Source organism: Coregonus clupeaformis, chromosome 6 (assembly GCF_020615455.1).
Source record: "Coregonus clupeaformis isolate EN_2021a chromosome 6, ASM2061545v1, whole genome shotgun sequence".
Taxonomy (NCBI): domain Eukaryota; kingdom Metazoa; phylum Chordata; class Actinopteri; order Salmoniformes; family Salmonidae; genus Coregonus; species Coregonus clupeaformis.
In genome coordinates, this window is record NC_059197.1 from 52008342 (window position 1) to 52028385 (window position 20044).

The 20044-nt window shown below is 51.1% G+C and overlaps 1 protein-coding gene across 3 annotated transcripts in view; it reads right to left on the bottom strand.

Moving 5' to 3' along the window:
* Window positions 1-329: 329 nt before the first annotated feature.
* Window positions 330-20044, bottom strand: part of arhgdig (Rho GDP dissociation inhibitor (GDI) gamma) — a 57360-nt gene continuing 37645 nt past the window's right edge. For all 3 annotated transcript variants that reach the window (XM_041864331.2, XM_041864330.1, XM_045220867.1), the window contains 3 exons: window positions 12045-12121; window positions 1391-1454; window positions 330-617 (listed from right to left, as the gene is read on the bottom strand). In XM_041864331.2, coding sequence (XP_041720265.1) covers window positions 418-617; window positions 1391-1454; window positions 12045-12121 — 341 coding nt within the window. In that variant the 3' untranslated portion in view covers window positions 330-417. The remainder of the gene's footprint in view (window positions 618-1390; window positions 1455-12044; window positions 12122-20044) is intronic.

A 20044-nucleotide genomic window follows, 5' to 3' on the forward strand; every position in this document is an offset into this window, starting at 1 on the left:
GAGAGACAGGGAGAGACACAGGGAGAGACACAGGGAGAGGGAAGACACAGGGAGAGGGAAGACACAGGGAGAGGGAAGACACAGGGAGAGGGAAGACACAGGGAGAGGGAAGACACAGGGAGAGGGAAGACACAGGGAGAGGGAAGACACAGGGAGAGGGAAGGAGGGGGAGACACAGGGAGAGGGAGACACAGGGAGAGGGAAGGAGGGAGAGACACAGGGAGAGGGAGACACAGGGAGAGGGAAGACACAGGGAGAGGGAAGACACAGGGAGAGGGAGACACAGGGAGAGGGAAGGAGGGAGAGACACAGGGAGAGGGAGACACAGGGAGAGGGAAGGAGGGAGAGACACAGGGAGAGGGAAGGAGGAGGAGACACAGGGAGAGGTGAGGAGGGAGAGAAGAATTAGGCTCTTCTCTATTCGTCCCAGTCCTTCTTGATCCCCAGGTTCCACTCCCAGGAGAGGTGGTCGGTCTTGTCGTCGTCGGTGAAGTGGGACTTGATGTGGTAGCTGCCTCGGACAATCATGCCTTTGGGCGCCTCCTCCACCGGGGTCATGAACTCGTGCTCCTCCACCCGCGGCCCGTAGCTGCCCACCATGTACACCGCCTTGTCCACTGCAGGACACAAAATGGACGCTCAGTTGCACACTTGCTAGCCAGGTTTTAGGTGAAGGTGGGGGAAACTGTGACATCTTGTGTCAATGACAACACACAAAATGGCGGCACAGTTGCACACTTGCTAGCCAGGGTTTAGTATACAGTGGCTTGCGAAAGTATTCACCCCCTTTGGCATTTTTCCTATTTTGTTGCCTTACAACCTGGAATTAAAATTGATTTATTGGGGGGGTTGTATCATTTGATTTACACAACATGCCTACCACTTTGAAGATGCAACATTTTTTGGGGGTGTGAAACAAACAAGAAATAAGACAAAAAAACAGAAAACTTGAGCGTGCATAACTATTCATCCCCCCAAAGGCAATACTTTGTAGAGGCACCTTTTGCAGCAATTACAGCTGCAAGTCTCTTGGGGTATGTCTCTATAAGCTTGGCACATCTAGCCACTGGGATGTTTGCCCATTCTTTAAGGCAAAACTGCTCCAGCTCCTTCAAGGGGGATGAATATTTTTGCAAGGCACTTTATGTAGTGGAAACTGTGACAATTTGAGTCAGTGACAACACACCAAATCAGTTGCACAGTTGGTAATCAGGTTTTAAGTGTATGTGGGGGAAACTGATGTCTTGTGTCGATGACAACACACAAAATGGTGGCTCAGTTGCACCCTTGCTAGCCAGGGTTTAGGTGTATGTATCAGAAACTGACACGGTCTACGGGTCTAAACAGCACAGCTAATACACAGTTCGGCAGAAAATGGTGTCCACCTTACCTCTGAGTCCTTTCCTGTAGGTCAGATGGACGTACTTCAGTCCAGACACAATATCCCTGTTAACCTGGAGAGGAGAGGAGAGGAGAGGAGAGGAGAGGAGAGGAGAGGAGAGGAGAGGAGAGGAGAGGAGAGGAGAGGAGAGGAGAGGAGAGGTGAGGAGTTACTATATGTAGGGGCACACACACAGGACCCCAGATAAATCCTTCACCTCTGTTTTTCCTCTAGGGACTGTTTTCAAAGAGGGAGACTTTTCTCACGTAAGGGAAGATCTAGACTATGGCCGGGATTCAATTCCATCGCACTTTGTCGAACAACGCACATTTCAGACTGAGCTGACATATGCAGCGTCTACCATGAATGCAGTCTCCGGCAACACGGGAACATTGCCTTTAAAAGGTGCCTTGCCGGCAAAGTGCAATAGGTTTGAATCCCAGACTAGACCAGAGTATCTCAGAGTTGTATCTGTTCATATCTGATTCCACAATAATCTTTCTTAAAAGCTTTAAAGGATATTTCATCCCCAAGTAGAAGTGGTCTACTGTCACCATGAATTAGAATGGGTGTAGACAACATAGATACTCTCCAATCTTTCTCATTACTTTTCAATGGCACCTACAACTTCTTCAGACCTCATTTCAACGTCTAATTTTGATTTACATTTGGTTGAGTTGTCAACTAACATGAATTCAACATGAAATCAACACAAAATGTCACCATGCAATTGGATTTAGGTTTAAAATGTTGTTAAAAAATAATAATTCCATTACGTTGATGACTTTTCTGCAAATCCAATCAGTTTCCCACATTGATTCAACGTCGTCACATTGAATCTTTTTATTGAAACGACATGGAAACAACGAAGGAGCTGATGGTCTTCAGGAAACAGCAGAAACTCGCCCCTATCCACATCGACGGGACCGCAGTGGAGAAGGTGGAACGCTTCAAGTTCCTCGGCGTACACATCACTGACAAACTGAACACCACTGAAATGGTCCACCCACGCAGACAGTGTGGTGAAGAAGGCGTAACAGAGCCTCTTCAACCTCAGGAGGCTGAAGAAATTTGGCTTGGCACCTAAAACCCTCACAAACTTTTACAGATGCACAATTGAGAGCATCCTGTCGGGATGTATCACCGCCTGGTACGGCAACTGCACCGCCCGCAACCGCAGGGCTCTCCAGAGGGTGGTGCGGTCTGCCCAACGCATCACTGGGGGCACACTGCCTGCCCTCCAGGACACCTACGGCACCCGATGTCACAGGAAAGCCAAAAATATAATCAAGGACATCAACCACCCGAGCCACGGCCTGTTCACCCCGCTATCATCCAGAAGGCGAGGTCAGTACAGGTGCATCAAAGCTGGGACCGAGAGACTGAAAAACAGCTTCTATCTCAAGGCCATCAGACTGTTAAATAGCCATCACTAGCCGGCTACCACCCGATTACTCAATCCTGCAGCTTAAAGGCTGCTGCCCTATATACATAGACATGGAATCACTGGTCACTTTAATAATGGAACACTAGTCACTTTAATAATGTTTACATACTGCTTTACTCATCTCATATGTATATACTGTATTCTACTCTACTGTATTTTAGTCAAAGCCACTCCGACATTGCTCATACTAATATTTATACATTTTTTAATTCCATTATTTTCCTTTTAGATTTGTGTGTATTGTTGTGAATTGTTAGATACTACTGCACTGTTGGAGCTAGGAACACAAGCATTTTTCTACACCCGCAATAACATCTGGTAAATATGTGTATGTGATTTGATTTGATTGAACCAGTTTGTAGCCAGTGGGTTATTCTGAGCCCCAGAACTAGATTGAGAAATACTAATACATCCATGCTCAATGTAACATGGCTTCAGATTGTAAATAAAGTCCCTAATAAAACCACTACAATCTACTGGACACAATCTACTGTAATGCCCCTGTAATGCCCCTGTAATGCCCCTGTAATGCCCCTGAACATGCTCTCATTTAATGAAAATGCCTCAGAACAGTCTCTAGACAGTACCAGAACAATCCACTAGAGTCTGGTTGCTGTTCCTGTCCTGTATATTTCTCTGTTCTGTTTCTTCACAGTCGGAACATGGGACCAGATGGCCAGGACCAGGACATGGGACCAGATGGCTAGGACCGGGACATGGGACCAGATGGCTAGGACCGGGACATGGGACCAGATGGCCAGGACCAGGACATGGGACAAGATGGCCAGGACTGGGACACGGGACCAGATGGCCAGGGCTGGGACATGGGACCAGATGGCCAGGACTGAGACATGGGACCAGATGGCCAGGACTGGGACATGGGACCAGATGGCCAGGACTGGGACATGGGACCAGACGGCCAGGACTGGGACATGGGACAAGATGGCCAGGACTGGGACATGGGACCAGATGGCCAGGACTGGGAAATGGGACCAGATGGCCAGGACTGGGAAATGGGACCAGATGGCCAGGACTGGGAAATGGGACCAGATGGCCAGGAAAAGGGACATGGGACCAGATGGCCAGGACTGGGACATGGGACCAGATGGCCAGGACTGGGAAATGGGACCAGATGGCTAGGACCAGGACATGGGACCAGATGGCCAGGACCGGGAAATGGGACCAGATGGCCAGGACTGGGAAATGGGACCAGATGGCCAGGACTGGGAAATGGGACCAGGTGGCCAGGACCGGGACATGGGACCAGATGGCCAGGACCGGGACATGGGACCAGATGGCCAGGACTGGGACATGGGACCAGATGGCCAGGACTGGGAAATGGGACCAGATGGCTAGGACCGGGACATGGGACCAGATGGCCAGCACTGGGAAATGGGACCAGATGGCCAGGACTGGGAAATTGGACCAGATGGCCAGGACCGGGACATGAACCAGATGGCCAGGACCGGGACATGGGACCAGATGGCCAGGACTGGGAAATGGGACCAGATGGCCAGGACCGGGACATGGGACCAGATGGCCAGGACCGGGACATGGGACCAGATGGCCAGGACTGGGACATGGGACCAGATGGCCAGGACTGGGAAATGGGGCCAGGTGGCCAGGACTGGGAAATGGGACCAGATGGCCAGGACTGGGACATGGGACCAGATGGCCAGGACTGGGAAATGGGGCCAGATGGCTAGGACCGGGACATGGGACCAGATGGCCAGGACTGGGAAATGGGACCAGATGGCTAGGACCGGGACATGGGACCAGATGGCCAGGACTGGGAAATGGGGCCAGATGGCTAGGACCGGGACATGGGACCAGATGGCCAGGACCGGGACATGGGGCCAGATGGCCAGGACCGGGACATGGGACCAGATGGCCAGGACCGGGACATGGGACCAGATGGCTAGGACTGGGAAATGGGACCAGATGGCCAGGACTGGGAAATGGGGCCAGATAGCTAGGACCGGGACATGGGACCAGATGGCCAGGACTGGGAAATGGGACCAGATGGCTAGGACCGGGACATGGGACCAGATGACTAGGACCGGGACATGGGACCAGATGGCCAGGACTGGGAAATGGGACCAGATGGCTAGGACCGGGACATGGGACCAGATGGCCAGGACTGGGAAATGGGGCCAGATGGCTAGGACCGGGACATGGGACCAGATGGCCAGGACCGGGACATGGGGCCAGATGGCCAGGACCGGGACATGGAGCCAGATGGCCAGGACCGGGACATGGGACCAGACGGCCAGGACCAGGGACCAGATGGCCAGGACCGGGACATGGGACCAGATGGCTAGGACTGGGAAATGGAACCAGATGGCCAGGACCAGGACATGGGGCCAGACGGCCAGGACCAGGACATGGGACCAGATGGCCAGGACCGGGACATGGGACCAGATGGCCAGGACCGGGACATGGGACCAGATGGCCAGGACCAGGACATGGTCTATTTATAGTACCTGTCCCATTAGTACAACACTGAGGAGACCTCCATTAACACTGAGGAGACCTCCATTAACACTGATGAGACCTCCATTAGTACAGCACTGAAGAGACCTCCATTAACACTGAGGAGACCTCCATTAACACTGAGGAGACCTTCATTAACACTGAGGAGACCTCCATTAACACTGAGGAGACCTCCATTAGTACAGCACTGAGGAGATCTCCATTAGTACAGCACTGAGGAGACCTCCATTAACACTGAGAAGACCTCCATTAACACTGAGGAGACCTCCATTAACACTGAGGAGACCTCCATTAACACTGATGAGACCTCCATTAACACTGAGGAGACCTCCATTAGTACAGCACTGAGGAGACCTCCATTAACACTGAGGAGAACTCCATTAGTACAGCACTGAGGAGACCTCCATTAACACTGAGGAGACCTCCATTAACACTGAGGAGACCTCCATTAGTACATCACTGAGGAGACCTCCATTAACACTGAGGAGACCTCCATTAGTACAGCACTGAGGAGACCTCCATTAACACTGAGGAGACCTCCATTAACACGGAGGAGACCTCCATTAACACTGAGGAGACCTCCATTAGTACAGCACTGAGGAGACCTCCTTTAACACTGAGGAGACCTCCATTAGTATAGCACTGAGGAGACCTCCATTAACACTGAGGAGACCTCCATTAGTATAGCACTGAGGAGACCTCCATTAACACTGAGGAGACCTCCATTAGTATAGCACTGAGGAGACCTCCATTATACACTGAGGAGACCTCCATTAACACTGAGGAGACCTCCATTAACACTGAGGAGACCTCCATTAACACTGAGGAGACCTCCATTAGTACAGCACTGATGAGACCTCCATTAACACTGAGGAGACCTCCATTAACATTGAGGAGACCTCCATTAGTACATCACTGAGGAGACCTCCATTAACACTGAGGAGACCTCCATTAGTACAGCACTGAGGAGACCTCCATTAACACTGAGGAGACCTCCATTAACACTGAGGAGACCTCCATTAACACTGAGGAGACCTCCATTAGTACAGCACTGAGGAGACCTCCATTAACACTGAGGAGACCTCCATTAGTATAGCACTGAGGAGACCTCCATTAACACTGAGGAGACCTCCATTAGTATAGCACTGAGGAGACCTCCATTAACACTGAGGAGACCTCCATTAGTATAGCACTGAGGAGACCTCCATTAACACTGAGGAGACCTCCATTAACACTGAGGAGACCTCCATTAACACTGAGGAGACCTCCATTAACACTGAGGAGACCTCCATTAGTACAGCACTGATGAGACCTCCATTAACACTGAGGAGACCTCCATTAACACTGAGGAGACCTCCATTAGTACAGCACTGAGGAGACCTCCATTAACACTGAGGAGACCTCCATTAGTACAGCACTGAGGAGACCTCCATTAACACTGAGGAGACCTCCATTAACACTGAGGAGACCTCCATTAACACTGAGGAGACCTCCATTAACACTGAGGAGACCTCCATTAGTACAGCACTGAGGAGACCTCCATTAACACTGAGGAGACCTTCATTAACACTGAGGAGACCTCCATTAACACTGAGGAGACCTCCATTAACACTGAGGAGACCTCCTTTAACATTGAGGAGACCTCCATTAGTACAGCACTGAGGAGACCTCCATTAACACTGAGGATACCTCCATTAACACTGAGGAGACCTCCATTAGTACAGCACTGAGGAGACCTCCATTAACACTGAGGAGACCTCCATTAACACTGAGGAGACCTCCATTAACACTGATGAGACCTCCATTAACACTGAGGAGACCTCCATTAGTACAGCACTGAGGAGACCTCCATTAACACTGAGGAGAACTCCATTAGTACAGCACTGAGGAGACCTCCATTAACACTGAGGAGACCTCCATTAGTACAGCACTGAGGAGACCTCCATTAACACTGAGGAGACCTCCATTAACACTGAGGAGACCTCCATTAACACTGAGGAGACCTCCATTAGTACAGCACTGAGGAGACCTCCATTAACACTGAGGAGACCTCCATTAGTACAGTACTGAGGAGACCTCCATTAACACTGAGGAGATCTCCATTAACACTGAGAAGACCATTAACACTGAGGAGACCTCCATTAACACTGAGGAGACCTCCATTAGTACAGCACTGAGGAGATCTCCATTAGTACAGCAATGAGGAGACCTCCATTAACACTGAGGATACCTCCATTAACACTGAGGAGACCTCCATTAGTACAGCACTGAGGATACCTCCATTAGTACAGCACTGAGGAGACCTCCATTAGTACAGCACTGAGGAGACCTCCATTAGTACAGCACTGAGGAGCCTACATTAGTACAGCACTGAGGAGACCTCCATTAGTATAGCACTGAGGAGACCTCCATTAACACTGAGGAGACCTCCATTAGTATAGCACTGAGGAGACCTCCATTAACACTGAGGAGACCTCCATTAACACTGAGGAGACCTCCATTAACACTGAGGAGACCTCCATTAGTACAGCACTGATGAGACCTCCATTAACACTGAGGAGACCTCCATTAACACTGAGGAGACCTCCATTAGTAAAGCACTGAGGAGACCTCCATTAACACTGAGGAGACCTCCATTAGTACAGCACTGAGGAGACCTCCATTAACACTGAGGAGACCTCCATTAGTACAGCACTGAGGAGACCTCCATTAACACTGAGGAGACCTCCATTAGTACAACACTGAAGAGACCTCCATTAACACTGAGGAGACCTCCATTAGTACAGCACTGAGGAGACCTCCATTAACACTGAGGAGACCTCCATTAGTACAGCACTGAGGAGACCTCCATTAACACTGAGGAGACCTTCATTAACACTGAGGAGACCTCCATTAACACTGAGGAGACCTCCATTAACACTGAGGAGACCTCCATTAACACTGAGGAGACCTCCATTAGTACAGCACTGAGGAGACCTCCATTAACACTGAGGATACCTCCATTAACACTGAGGAGACCTCCATTAGTACAGTACTGAGGAGACCTCCATTAACACTGAGGAGATCTCCATTAACACTGAGGAGACCATTAACACTGAGGATACCTCCATTAACACTGAGGAGACCTCCATTAGTACAGCACTGAGGAGATCTCCATTAGTACAGCACTGAGGAGACCTCCATTAGTACAGCACTGAGGATACCTCCATTAGTACAGCACTGAGGAGACCTCCATTAGTACAGCACTGAGGAGACCTCCATTAGTACAGCACTGAGGAGCCTACATTAGTACAGCACTGAGGAGACCTCCATTAGTACAGCACTGAGGAGACCTCCATTAGTACAGCACTGAGGAGACCTCCATTAGTACAGCACTGAGGAGACCTCCATTAACAATGAGGAGACCTCCATTAACACAACACTGAGGAGACCTCCATTAACACTGAGGAGACCTCCATTAGTACAGCACTGAGGAGACCTCCATTAGTACAGCAATGAGGAGACCTCCATTAACACTGAGGAGACCTCCACTAACTCTGAGGAGATCTCCATTAGTACAGCACTGAGGAGACCTCCATTAACATTGAGGAGACCTCCATTAACACTGAGGAGACCTCCACTAACTCTGAGGAGACCTCCATTAGTACAGCACTGAGGAGACCTCCATTAACACTGAGGAGACCTCCATTAGTACAACACTGAGGAGACCTCCATTAACACTGAGCAGACCGACATTAGTACAGCACTGAGGAGACCTCCATTAACACTGAGGAGACCTCCATTAACACTGAGGAGACCTCCACTAACTCTGAGGAGACCTCCATTAGTACAGCACTGAGGAGACCTCCATTAACACTGAGGAGACCTCCATTAGTACAACACTGAGGAGACCTCCATTAACACTGAGCAGACCGACATTAGTACATCACTGAGGAGACCTCCATTAACACTGAGGAGACCTCCATTAACACTGAGGAGACCTCCACTAACTCTGAGGAGACCTCCATTAGTACAGCAATGAGGAGACCTCCACTAACTCTGAGGAGACCTCCACTAACTCTGAGGAGACCTCCATTAGTACAGCACTGAGGAGACCTCCATTAACACTGAGGAGACCTCCATTAACACTGAGGAGACCTCCATTAGTACAGCACTGAGGAGACCTCCATTAACACTGAGGAGACCTCCATTAACACTGAGGAGACCTCCATTAGTACAGCACTGAGGAGACCTCCATTAACACTGAGGAGACCTCCATTAACACTGATGAGACCTCCATTAGTACAGCACTGAGGAGACCTCCATTAGTACAGCACTGAGGAGACCTCCATTAACACTGAGGAGAACTCCATTAGTACAGCACTGAGGAGACCTCCATTAACACTGAGGAGACCTCCATTAGTACATCACTGAGGAGACCTCCATTAACACTGAGGAGACCTCCATTAGTACAGCACTGAGGAGACCTCCATTAACACTGAGGAGACCTCCATTAACACTGAGGAGACCTCCATTAACACTGAGGAGACCTCCATTAGTACAGCACTGAGGAGACCTCCATTAACACTGAGGAGACCTCCATTAGTATAGCACTGAGGAGACCTCCATTAACACTGAGGAGACCTCCATTAGTATAGCACTGAGGAGACCTCCATTAACACTGAGGAGACCTCCATTAACACTGAGGAGACCTCCATTAACACTGAGGAGACCTCCATTAACACTGAGGAGACCTCCATTAACACTGAGGAGACCTCCATTAGTACAGCACTGATGAGACCTCCATTAACACTGAGGAGACCTCCATTAACACTGAGGAGACCTCCATTAGTACAGCACTGAGGAGACCTCCATTAACACTGAGGAGACCTCCATTAACACTGAGGAGATCTCCATTAACACTGAGGAGACCATTAACACTGAGGAGACCTCCATTAACACTGAGGAGACCTCCATTAGTACAGCACTGAGGAGATCTCCATTAGTACAGCAATGAGGAGACCTCCATTAACACTGAGGAGACCTCCATTAACACTGAGGAGACCTCCATTAGTACAGCACTGAGGATACCTCCATTAGTACAGCACTGAGGAGACCTCCATTAGTACAGCACTGAGGAGACCTCCATTAGTACAGCACTGAGGAGCCTACATTAGTACAGCACTGAGGAGACCTCCATTAGTACAGCACTGAGGAGACCTCCATTAGTACAGCACTGAGGAGACCTCCATTAGTACAGCACTGAGGAGACCTCCATTAGTACAGCACTGAGGAGACCTCCATTAGTACAGCACTGAGGAGACCTCCATTAACAATGAGGAGACCTCCATTAACACAACGCTGAGGAGACCTCCATTAACACTGAGGAGACCTCCATTAGTACAGCACTGAGGAGACCTCCATTAGTACAGCAATGAGGAGACCTCCATTAACACTGAGGAGACCTCCACTAACTTTGAGGAGATCTCCATTAGTACAGCACTGAGGAGACCTCCATTAACACTGAGGAGACCTCCACTAACTCTGAGGAGACCTCCATTAGTACAGCACTGAGGAGACCTCCATTAACACTGAGGAGACCTCCATTAGTACAACACTGAGGAGACCTCCATTAACACTGAGCAGACCGACATTAGTACAGCACTGAGGAGACCTCCATTAACACTGAGGAGACCTCCATTAACACTGAGGAGACCTCCACTAACTCTGAGGAGACCTCCATTAGTACAGCACTGAGGAGACCTCCATTAACACTGAGGAGACCTCCATTAGTACAACACTGAGGAGACCTCCATTAACACTGAGCAGACCGACATTAGTACATCACTGAGGAGACCTCCATTAACACTGAGGAGACCTCCATTAACACTGAGGAGACCTCCACTAACTCTGAGGAGACCTCCATTAGTACAGCAATGAGGAGACCTCCACTAACTCTGAGGAGACCTCCACTAACTCTGAGGAGACCTCCATTAGTACAGCACTGAGGAGACCTCCATTAACACTGAGGAGACCTCCATTAACACTGAGGAGACCTCCATTAGTACAGCACTGAGGAGACCTCCATTAACACTGAGGAGACCTCCATTAACACTGAGGAGACCTCCATTAACACTGAGCAGACCGACATTAGTACATCACTGAGGAGACCTCCATTAACACTGAGGAGACCTCCATTAGTACAGCACTGAGGAGACCTCCATTAACACTGAGGGGACCTCCATTAACACTGAGGAGACCTCCATTAACACTGAGGAGACCTCCATTAACACTGAGGAGACCTCCATTAGTACAGCACTGAGGAGACCTCCATTAACACTGAGGAGACCTCCATTAACACTGAGGAGACCTTCCTGAGCACTGATGGACACAGAGAGAGGAAGAGGAAAAACTGATCTCTCATTGTCTCCATCTATCTCTCTGGGATCTCTACTGGCACAACAACAACACAAGAAAAAATAAAGAGAAGAACAGAACAGAGCAGAGCAGAACAGAGCAGAACCGAAGAGAACAGAGCAGAACAGAGCAGAACAGAGCAGAGCAGAACAGAGCAGAGCAGAGCAGAACAGAACAGAGCAGAACAGAGCAGAACCGAACAGAACAGAACAGAACAGAGCAGAACCGAACAGAACCGAGCAGAGCAGAACAGAGCAGAACCGAACAGAACAGAACAAGAGAAAGGAGGAAAGGGGAGGAGGGGGAGGAGGAAGAGGAGGTTCTCACCTTGAAGTGTATCTTCACTCTGTAGTCCACTCCTTCCTTCATGGTGAAACTCTTCTTCTTCAGAGCCTCCACGTCACCTGCAGGTCAACATCATGACAATGTGAGGTCAACAGATGACGTTATCACTTCCATATTCAAACACAACAGACAAACTGCAGATGATATCCATATTGTTATGAAATTCTCTGTGTCTGGTCTCTGTGTCTGGTCTCTGTGTCTGGTCTCTGTGTCTGGTCTCTGACTGGTCTCTGTGTCTGGTCTCTGTGTCTGGTCTCTGTCTGGTCTCTGTGTCTGGTCTCTGAGTGTTCTCTGTGTCTGGTCTCTGTCTGGTCTCTGTGTCTGGTCTCTGTGTCTGGTCTCTGTGTCTGGTCTCTGAGTGTTCTCTGTGTCTGGTCTCTGTGTCTGGTCTCTGTGTCTGGTCTCTGTGTCTGGTCTCTGTGTCTGGTCTCTGAGTGTTCTCTGTGTCTGGTCTCTGACTGTTCTCTGTGTCTGGTCTCTGACTGTTCTCTGTGTCTGGTCTCTGTGTCTGGTCTCTGAGTGTTCTCTGTGTCTGGTCTCTGTGTCTGGTCTCTGAGTGTTCTCTGTGTCTGGTCTCTGTGTCTGGTCTCTGTGTCTGGTCTCTGTGTCTGGTCTCTGTGTCTGGTCTCTGTGTCTGGTCTCTGAGTGTTCTCTGTGTCTGGTCTCTGTGTCTGGTCTCTGTGTCTGGTCTCTGTGTCTGGTCTCTGTGTCTGGTCTCTGTGTCTGGTCTCTGAGTGTTCTCTGTGTCTGGTCTCTGAGTGTTCTCTGTGTCTGGTCTCTGTGTCTGGTCTCTGACTGTTCTCTGTGTCTGGTCTCTGAGTGTTCTCTGTGTCTGGTCTCTGTGTCTGGTCTCTGTGTCTGGTCTCTGTGTCTGGTCTCTGTGTCTGGTCTCTGTGTCTGGTCTCTGTGTCTGGTCTCTGAGTGTTCTCTGTGTCTGGTCTCTGAGTGTTCTCTGTGTCTGGTCTCTGTGTCTGGTCTCTGTGTCTGGTCTCTGAGTGTTCTCTGTGTCTGGTCTCTGTGTCTGGTCTCTGTGTCTGGTCTCTGTGTGTTCTCTGTGTCTGGTCTCTGTGTCTGGTCTCTGTGTCTGGTCTCTGTGTCTGGTCTCTGAGTGTTCTCTGTGTCTGGTCTCTGTGTCTGGTCTCTGTGTCTGGTCTCTGTGTCTGGTCTCTGTGTCTGGTCTCTGAGTGTTCTCTGTGTCTGGTCTCTGTGTCTGGTCTCTGAGTGTTCTCTGTGTCTGGTCTCTGAGTGTTCTCTGTGTCTGGTCTCTGAGTGTTCTCTGTGTCTGGTCTCTGTGTCTGGTCTCTGAGTGTTCTCTGTGTCTGGTCTCTGACTGTTCTCTGTGTCTGGTCTCTGACTGTTCTCTGTGTCTGGTCTCTGAGTGTTCTCTGTGTCTGGTCTCTGACTGTTCTCTGTGTCTGGTCTCTGAGTGTTCTCTGTGTCTGGTCTCTGACTGTTCTCTGTGTCTGGTCTCTGTCTGGTCTCTGTGTCTGGTCTCTGTGTCTGGTCTCTGTGTCTGGTCTCTGACTGTTCTCTGTGTCTGGTCTCTGACTGTTCTCTGTGTCTGGTCTCTGACTGTTCTCTGTGTCTGGTCTCTGACTGTTCTCTGTGTCTGGTCTCTGACTGTTCTCTGTGTCTGGTCTCTGACTGTTCTCTGTGTCTGGTCTCTGTGTCTGGTCTCTGTGTCTGGTCTCTGAGTGTTCTCTGTGTCTGGTCTCTGACTGTTCTCTGTGTCTGGTCTCTGTGTCTGGTCTCTGTGTCTGGTCTCTGTGTCTGGTCTCTGTGTCTGGTCTCTGAGTGTTCTCTGTGTCTGGTCTCTGTGTCTGGTCTCTGAGTGTTCTCTGTGTCTGGTCTCTGAGTGTTCTCTGTGTCTGGTCTCTGAGTGTTCTCTGTGTCTGGTCTCTGAGTGTTCTCTGTGTCTGGTCTCTGAGTGTTCTCTGTGTCTGGTCTCTGTGTCTGGTCTCTGTGTCTGGTCTCTGACTGTTCTCTGTGTCTGGTCTCTGAGTGTTCTCTGTGTCTGGTCTCTGTGTCTGGTCTCTGTGTGTTCTCTGTGTCTGGTCTCTGAGTGTTCTCTGTGTCTGGTCTCTGTGTCTGGTCTCTGTGTGTTCTCTGTGTCTGGTCTCTGAGTGTTCTCTGTGTCTGGTCTCTGTGTCTGGTCTCTGACTGTTCTCTGTGTCTGGTCTCTGTGTCTGGTCTCTGAGTGTTCTCTGTGTCTGGTCTCTGACTGTTCTCTGTGTCTGGTCTCTGACTGTTCTCTGTGTCTGGTCTCTGAGTGTTCTCTGTGTCTGGTCTCTGAGTGTTCTCTGTGTCTGGTCTCTGTGTCTGGTCTCTGACTGTTCTCTGTGTCTGGTCTCTGACTGTTCTCTGTGTCTGGTCTCTGTGTCTGGTCTCTGTGTCTGGTCTCTGACTGTTCTCTGTGTCTGGTCTCTGACTGTTCTCTGTGTCTGGTCTCTGTGTCTGGTCTCTGTGTCTGGTCTCTGTGTCTGGTCTCTGAGTGTTCTCTGTGTCTGGTCTCTGAGTGTTCTCTGTGTCTGGTCTCTGACTGTTCTCTGTGTCTGGTCTCTGAGTGTTCTCTGTGTCTGGTCTCTGAGTGTTCTCTGTGTCTGGTCTCTGTGTCTGGTCTCTGAGTGGTCTCTGTGTCTGGTCTCTGAGTGTTCTCTGTGTCTGGTCTCTGACTGTTCTCTGTGTCTGGTCTCTGAGTGTTCTCTGTGTCTGGTCTCTGACTGTTCTCTGTGTCTGGTCTCTGAGTGTTCTCTGTGTCTGGTCTCTGAGTGTTCTCTGTGTCTGGTCTCTGACTGGTCTCTGTGTCTGGTCTCTGAGTGGTCTCTGTGTCTGGTCTCTGAGTGTTCTCTGTGTCTGGTCTCTGAGTGGTCTCTGTGTCTGGTCTCTGAGTGTTCTCTGTGTCTGGTCTCTGACTGTTCTCTGTGTCTGGTCTCTGACTGTTCTCTGTGTCTGGTCTCTGAGTGTTCTCTGTGTCTGGTCTCTGAGTGTTCTCTGTGTCTGGTCTCTGTGTCTGGTCTCTGACTGTTCTCTGTGTCTGGTCTCTGAGTGTTCTCTGTGTCTGGTCTCTGAGTGTTCTCTGTGTCTGGTCTCTGTGTCTGGTCTCTGACTGTTCTCTGTGTCTGGTCTCTGAGTGTTCTCTGTGTCTGGTCTCTGACTGTTCTCTGTGTCTGTTCTCTGAGTGTTCTCTGTGTCTGGTCTCTGTGTCTGGTCTCTGACTGTTCTCTGTGTCTGGTCTCTGACTGTTCTCTGTGTCTGGTCTCTGACTGTTCTCTGTGTCTGGTCTCTGACTGTTCTCTGTGTCTGGTCTCTGACTGTTCTCTGTGTCTGGTCTCTGTGTCTGGTCTCTGACTGTTCTCTGTGTCTGGTCTCTGACTGTTCTCTGTGTCTGGTCTCTGTGTCTGGTCTCTGACTGTTCTCTGTGTCTGGTCTCTGACTGTTCTCTGTGTCTGGTCTCTGACTGTTCTCTGTGTCTGGTCTCTGTGTCTGGTCTCTGACTGTTCTCTGTGTCTGGTCTCTGAGTGTTCTCTGTGTCTGGTCTCTGAGTGTTCTCTGTGTCTGGTCTCTGACTGTTCTCTGTGTCTGGTCTCTGAGTGTTCTCTGTGTCTGGTCTCTGTGTCTGGTCTCTGTGTCTGGTCTCTGAGTGTTCTCTGTGTCTGGTCTCTGACTGTTCTCTGTGTCTGGTCTCTGTGTCTGGTCTCTGTGTCTGGTCTCTGAGTGTTCTCTGTGTCTGGTCTCTGAGTGTTCTCTGTGTCTGGTCTCTGTGTCTGGTCTCTGTGTCTGGTCTCTGAGTGTTCTCTGTGTCTGGTCTCTGAGTGTTCTCTGTGTCTGGTCTCTGTGTCTGGTCTCTGTGTCTGGTCTCTGAGTGTTCTCTGTGTCTGGTCTCTGAGTGTTCTCTGTGTCTGGTCTCTGTGTCTGGTCTCTGTGTCTGGTCTCTGAGTGTTCTCTGTGTCTGGTCTCTGACTGTTCTCTGTGTCTGTTCTCTGAGTGTTCTCTGTGTCTGGTCTCTGTGTCTGGTCTCTGAGTGTTCTCTGTGTCTGGTCTCTGACTGTTCTCTGTGTCTGGTCTCTGTGTCTGGTCTCTGACTGTTCTCTGTGTCTGGTCTCTGACTGTTCTCTGTGTCTCTGACTGTTCTCTGTGTCTGGTCTCTGAGTGTTCTCTGTGTCTGGTCTCTGAGTGTTCTATTTTCTACATAGTGCACTACTTTTGACCAGAGACCACTCTAGAACCCTCTGACCACAGATACAGCACAGTAATTGGTGTTTAATACATTTCACCTATACTTGACCTGCTGTAAAAGCCTTATCATGGAGGATACAGGAGAGGAGGAGGAGGAAGCAGCAGAGATAAAAGGAGAAAGATGAAGAGAAGAGAGAAGAGAGAAGAGAGTGCTTATGGTTCTGAAAGGAAGAGAGAGAAGGAAGCAGAGGAGAGATAAAGGACAGATAAAACAGAAAGGACAGCACTGACGTGTTGCGGTGGACACACACACACACACACACACACTCCTCCTGCCCCCCCCTCCCCCCCAGACCTAGTTTAACAGTAACTCGTGGTATTACCAGTCAACATCAGTCACATCAGACAGTGTGCTTCAACCATTACACTCTCATAAAAAAGGGTTCTTCCAAAAGGATTGTTCGGCTGTCCCCATAGGAGAACCCTTTAGCTCTCTCCCTCTCTTTCTAGTCTCCCCCGCTCTCTCTCTCCCCCTCTCACCTACCTCTCCCTGTCTCTCTCTCTATCTCCCTCCCTCTCTCTATCTCTCGCTCTCCCTCTCTGAAGACAGGATCAGACATTGGTTCCCTGGAGAGTGTTTCTCACTGAATTGGAGAAAATGGGTCAACAATAGAACTCTCTCTCTCTCTCCCTCTCTCCCTCCCTCCGTCTGTTCTGGTAATAACCCACAAACTGCAGACGGATAGAACCAGCACATCACAGGTAGCACATGCAGGTATATCAGGCATCCCTTTTCACTCTCCTCCTCTCTCACCCTCTCTGTCTCTCTACCCCCTCCCTCACCCTCTCTCCCCCCCTCCCTCTCTCTCCACCCCTACCCCTCCATCCCTCTCTCTCCACCCCTACCTCTTAGCTTCCCTCTCTCTCATTTCTGTCTGTCTCCTCTTTCCATCAGAAAATGAGGGGAGGGAGGAAGGAAGGAAGGAAGGAAGGAAGGAAGGAAGGAAGGAAGGAAGGAAGGAAGGAAGGAAGGAAGGAAGGAAGGAAGGAAGGAAGGAAGGGAGGGAGGGAGGGAGGGAGGAAGGGAGAGGGAGAGGAGAGGAGGAGGGAGGAGAGGAGGAGGAGGAGGAGGGAGGAGGAGAGGAGGAGGAGGGAGGAGGGAGGAGGAGGAGGGAGGAGGGAGGAGGGAGGAGGAGGGAGGAGGGAGAGGAGGAGGGAGGGAGGAGGAGGAGGGAGGAGCAGAGTAGGGAGGAGGGGAGGAGGGAGGAGGGAGGAGGGAGGAGGGAGGAGGGAGGAGGGAGGAGGGAGAGGAGGAGGGAGCAGAGTAGAGGGAGGAGGGAGGAGGGAGGAGGGAGGAGGGAGGAGGGAGGAGGGAGGAGGGAGGAGGGAGGAGGGAGCAGAGTAGAGGAGGGAGGAGGGAGCAGAGTAGAGGAGGGAGGAGGGAGGAGGGAGGAGGGAGGAGGGAGGAGGGAGGAGGGAGGAGGAGGAGAGGAGGGAGGAGGGAGGAGGGGAGGAGGGAGGGGAGGGAGGAGGGAGGAGGGAGGAGGGAGGAGGGAGGAGGGAGGAGGGAGGAGGGAGGAGAGTGAGGAGGAGGAGGAGGGAGGAGAGAGAGGAGGAGGGAGGAGGAGGGAGGAGGAGGGAGGAGGAGGGAGGAGGGAGGAGGGAGGAGGGAGGGAGGAGGGAGGAGGGAGGAGGAGGAGGGAGGGGAGGAGGGAGGAGGGAGGAGGGAGGAGGGAGGAGGGAGGAGGGGAGGAGGGAGGAGGGAGGAGGGAGGAGGGAGGAGGGAGGAGGGAGAGGGAGGAGGGGAGGAGGAGGGAGGAGGGAGGAGGGAGGAGGGAGGAGGAGGAGGGAGGAGGAGGAGGAGGGAGGAGGGAGGGCGAGGAGGGGAGGGAGGAGGGAGGAGGGAGGAGGGAGCAGAGTAGAGGAGGGAGGAGGGGGCGGAGGAGGGAGGAGCGAGTGGGAGGGAGGAGGGAGGAGGGAGGAGGGAGGAGGGAGGAGGGAGGGCGTAGGGAGGAGGGAGGAGTAGAGGAGGGAGGAGGGAGGAGGGGGAGAGTAGAGGAGGAGGGAGCAGAGTAGAGGGGAGGAGGGAGGAGGGAGGGAGGAGGGAGGAGGGAGGAGGGAGGAGGGAGGAGGGAGGGAGCGTGGGAGGGAGGAGGGAGGAGGGAGGAGGGAGGAGGGAGGAGGGAGGAGAGGAGGAGGAGGGAGCAGAGTAGAGGGAGGGAGGAGGGAGGAGGGAGGAGGGAGGAGGGAGGAGGGAGGAGGGAGGAGGGAGGAGGGAGGAGGGAGGGAGGAGGAGGAGGGAGGAGAGTGAGGAGGGAGGGGAGGAGGAGGGAGGAGGGAGGAGAGGAGGAGGAGGGAGCAGAGGAGGAGGGAGGAGGGAGGAGGGAGGAGGGAGGAGGGAGGAGGGAGGGGAGGAGGGAGGAGGGAGGGGGCGTAGGAGGGGAGGGAGGAGAGGAGGGAGGGAGGAGGAGGGAGGAGGGAGGAGAGTAGAGGAGGAGGGAGCAGAGTAGAGGAGGGAGGAGGGAGGAGGGAGGAGGGAGGAGGGAGGAGGGAGGAGGGAGGAGGGCAGAGAGAGGAGGAGGGAGGAGGGAGCAGAGTGGGAGGAGGGAGCGAGTGAGGAGGAGGGAGGAGAGAGGAGGAGGGAGGAGGGAGGAGGGAGGAGAGTAGAGGAGGAGGGAGGAGGGGAGGAGGGAGGAGAGGAGGAGGAGGGAGGAGAGGAGGAGGAGGGAGCGAGGAGGAGGAGGGAGGAGAGTAGAGGAGGAGGGAGCAGAGTAGAGGAGGAGGGAGCAGAGTAGAGGAGGAGGGAGCAGAGTAGAGGAGGAGGGAGCAGAGTAGAGGAGGAGGGAGCAGAGTAGAGGAGGAGGGAGGAGAGTAGAGGAGGAGTGGTGCTGAACATACTGTATGACCCTTCTAGCTTTAAGCTACAGTCTGGGATTTATTTCATTTTTAAATGAATGATCCTGTATATGTGGCAGGGCAGCCGTGTTGTTGTTTGAATCCCAGACAGTAGCTTTAAGCATACAGCTTTGGTGTCAAACACAATGCAATAATCCTCCGCTTCAAAACCACTGACAGACAGCAGTATAGTTGTTGCTGATTTCAGATCAGTTTCAGAGAGAGAAAGATTCAGTCAACATTATACTAGGGGAATCCCTGGTCTGCCGGTTATGGTTTACAACTGGAGATTATCACAGACCAATATTATACAGCTACAAAAGAGGAAGAGAGGGATGTACAGCTGAAGTCGGAAGTTTACATACACTTAGGTTGGAGTCATTAAAACTTGTTTATCAACCACTCCACAAATGTATTGTTAACAAACTATCGTTTTGGCAAGTCGGTTAGGGCATCTACTTTGTGCATGACACAAGTAATTTTTTCAACAATTGTTTATAGACAGATTATTTCACTTATAATTCACTGTATCACAATTCCAGTGGGTCAGAAGTTTACATACACTAAGTTGACTGTGCCTTTAAACAGCTTGGAAAATTCCAGAAAATGATGTCATGGCTTTAGACGCTTCTGATAGACTAATTCACATAATTTGAGTCAATTGGAGATGTACCTGTGGATGTATTTCAAGGGCTACCTTCAAACTCAGTGCCTCTTTGCTTGACATCATGGGAAAATCAAAATAAATCAGCCAAGACCTTAGAAAAAATAAGTGCATATAAATCCCAGAACAACAGCAAAGGACCTTGTGAAGATGCTGGAGGAAACAGGTAAAACGAGTCCTATATCGACATAACCTGAAAGGCCGTTCTGCAAGGAAGAAGCCACTGCTCCAAAACTGCCATAAAAAA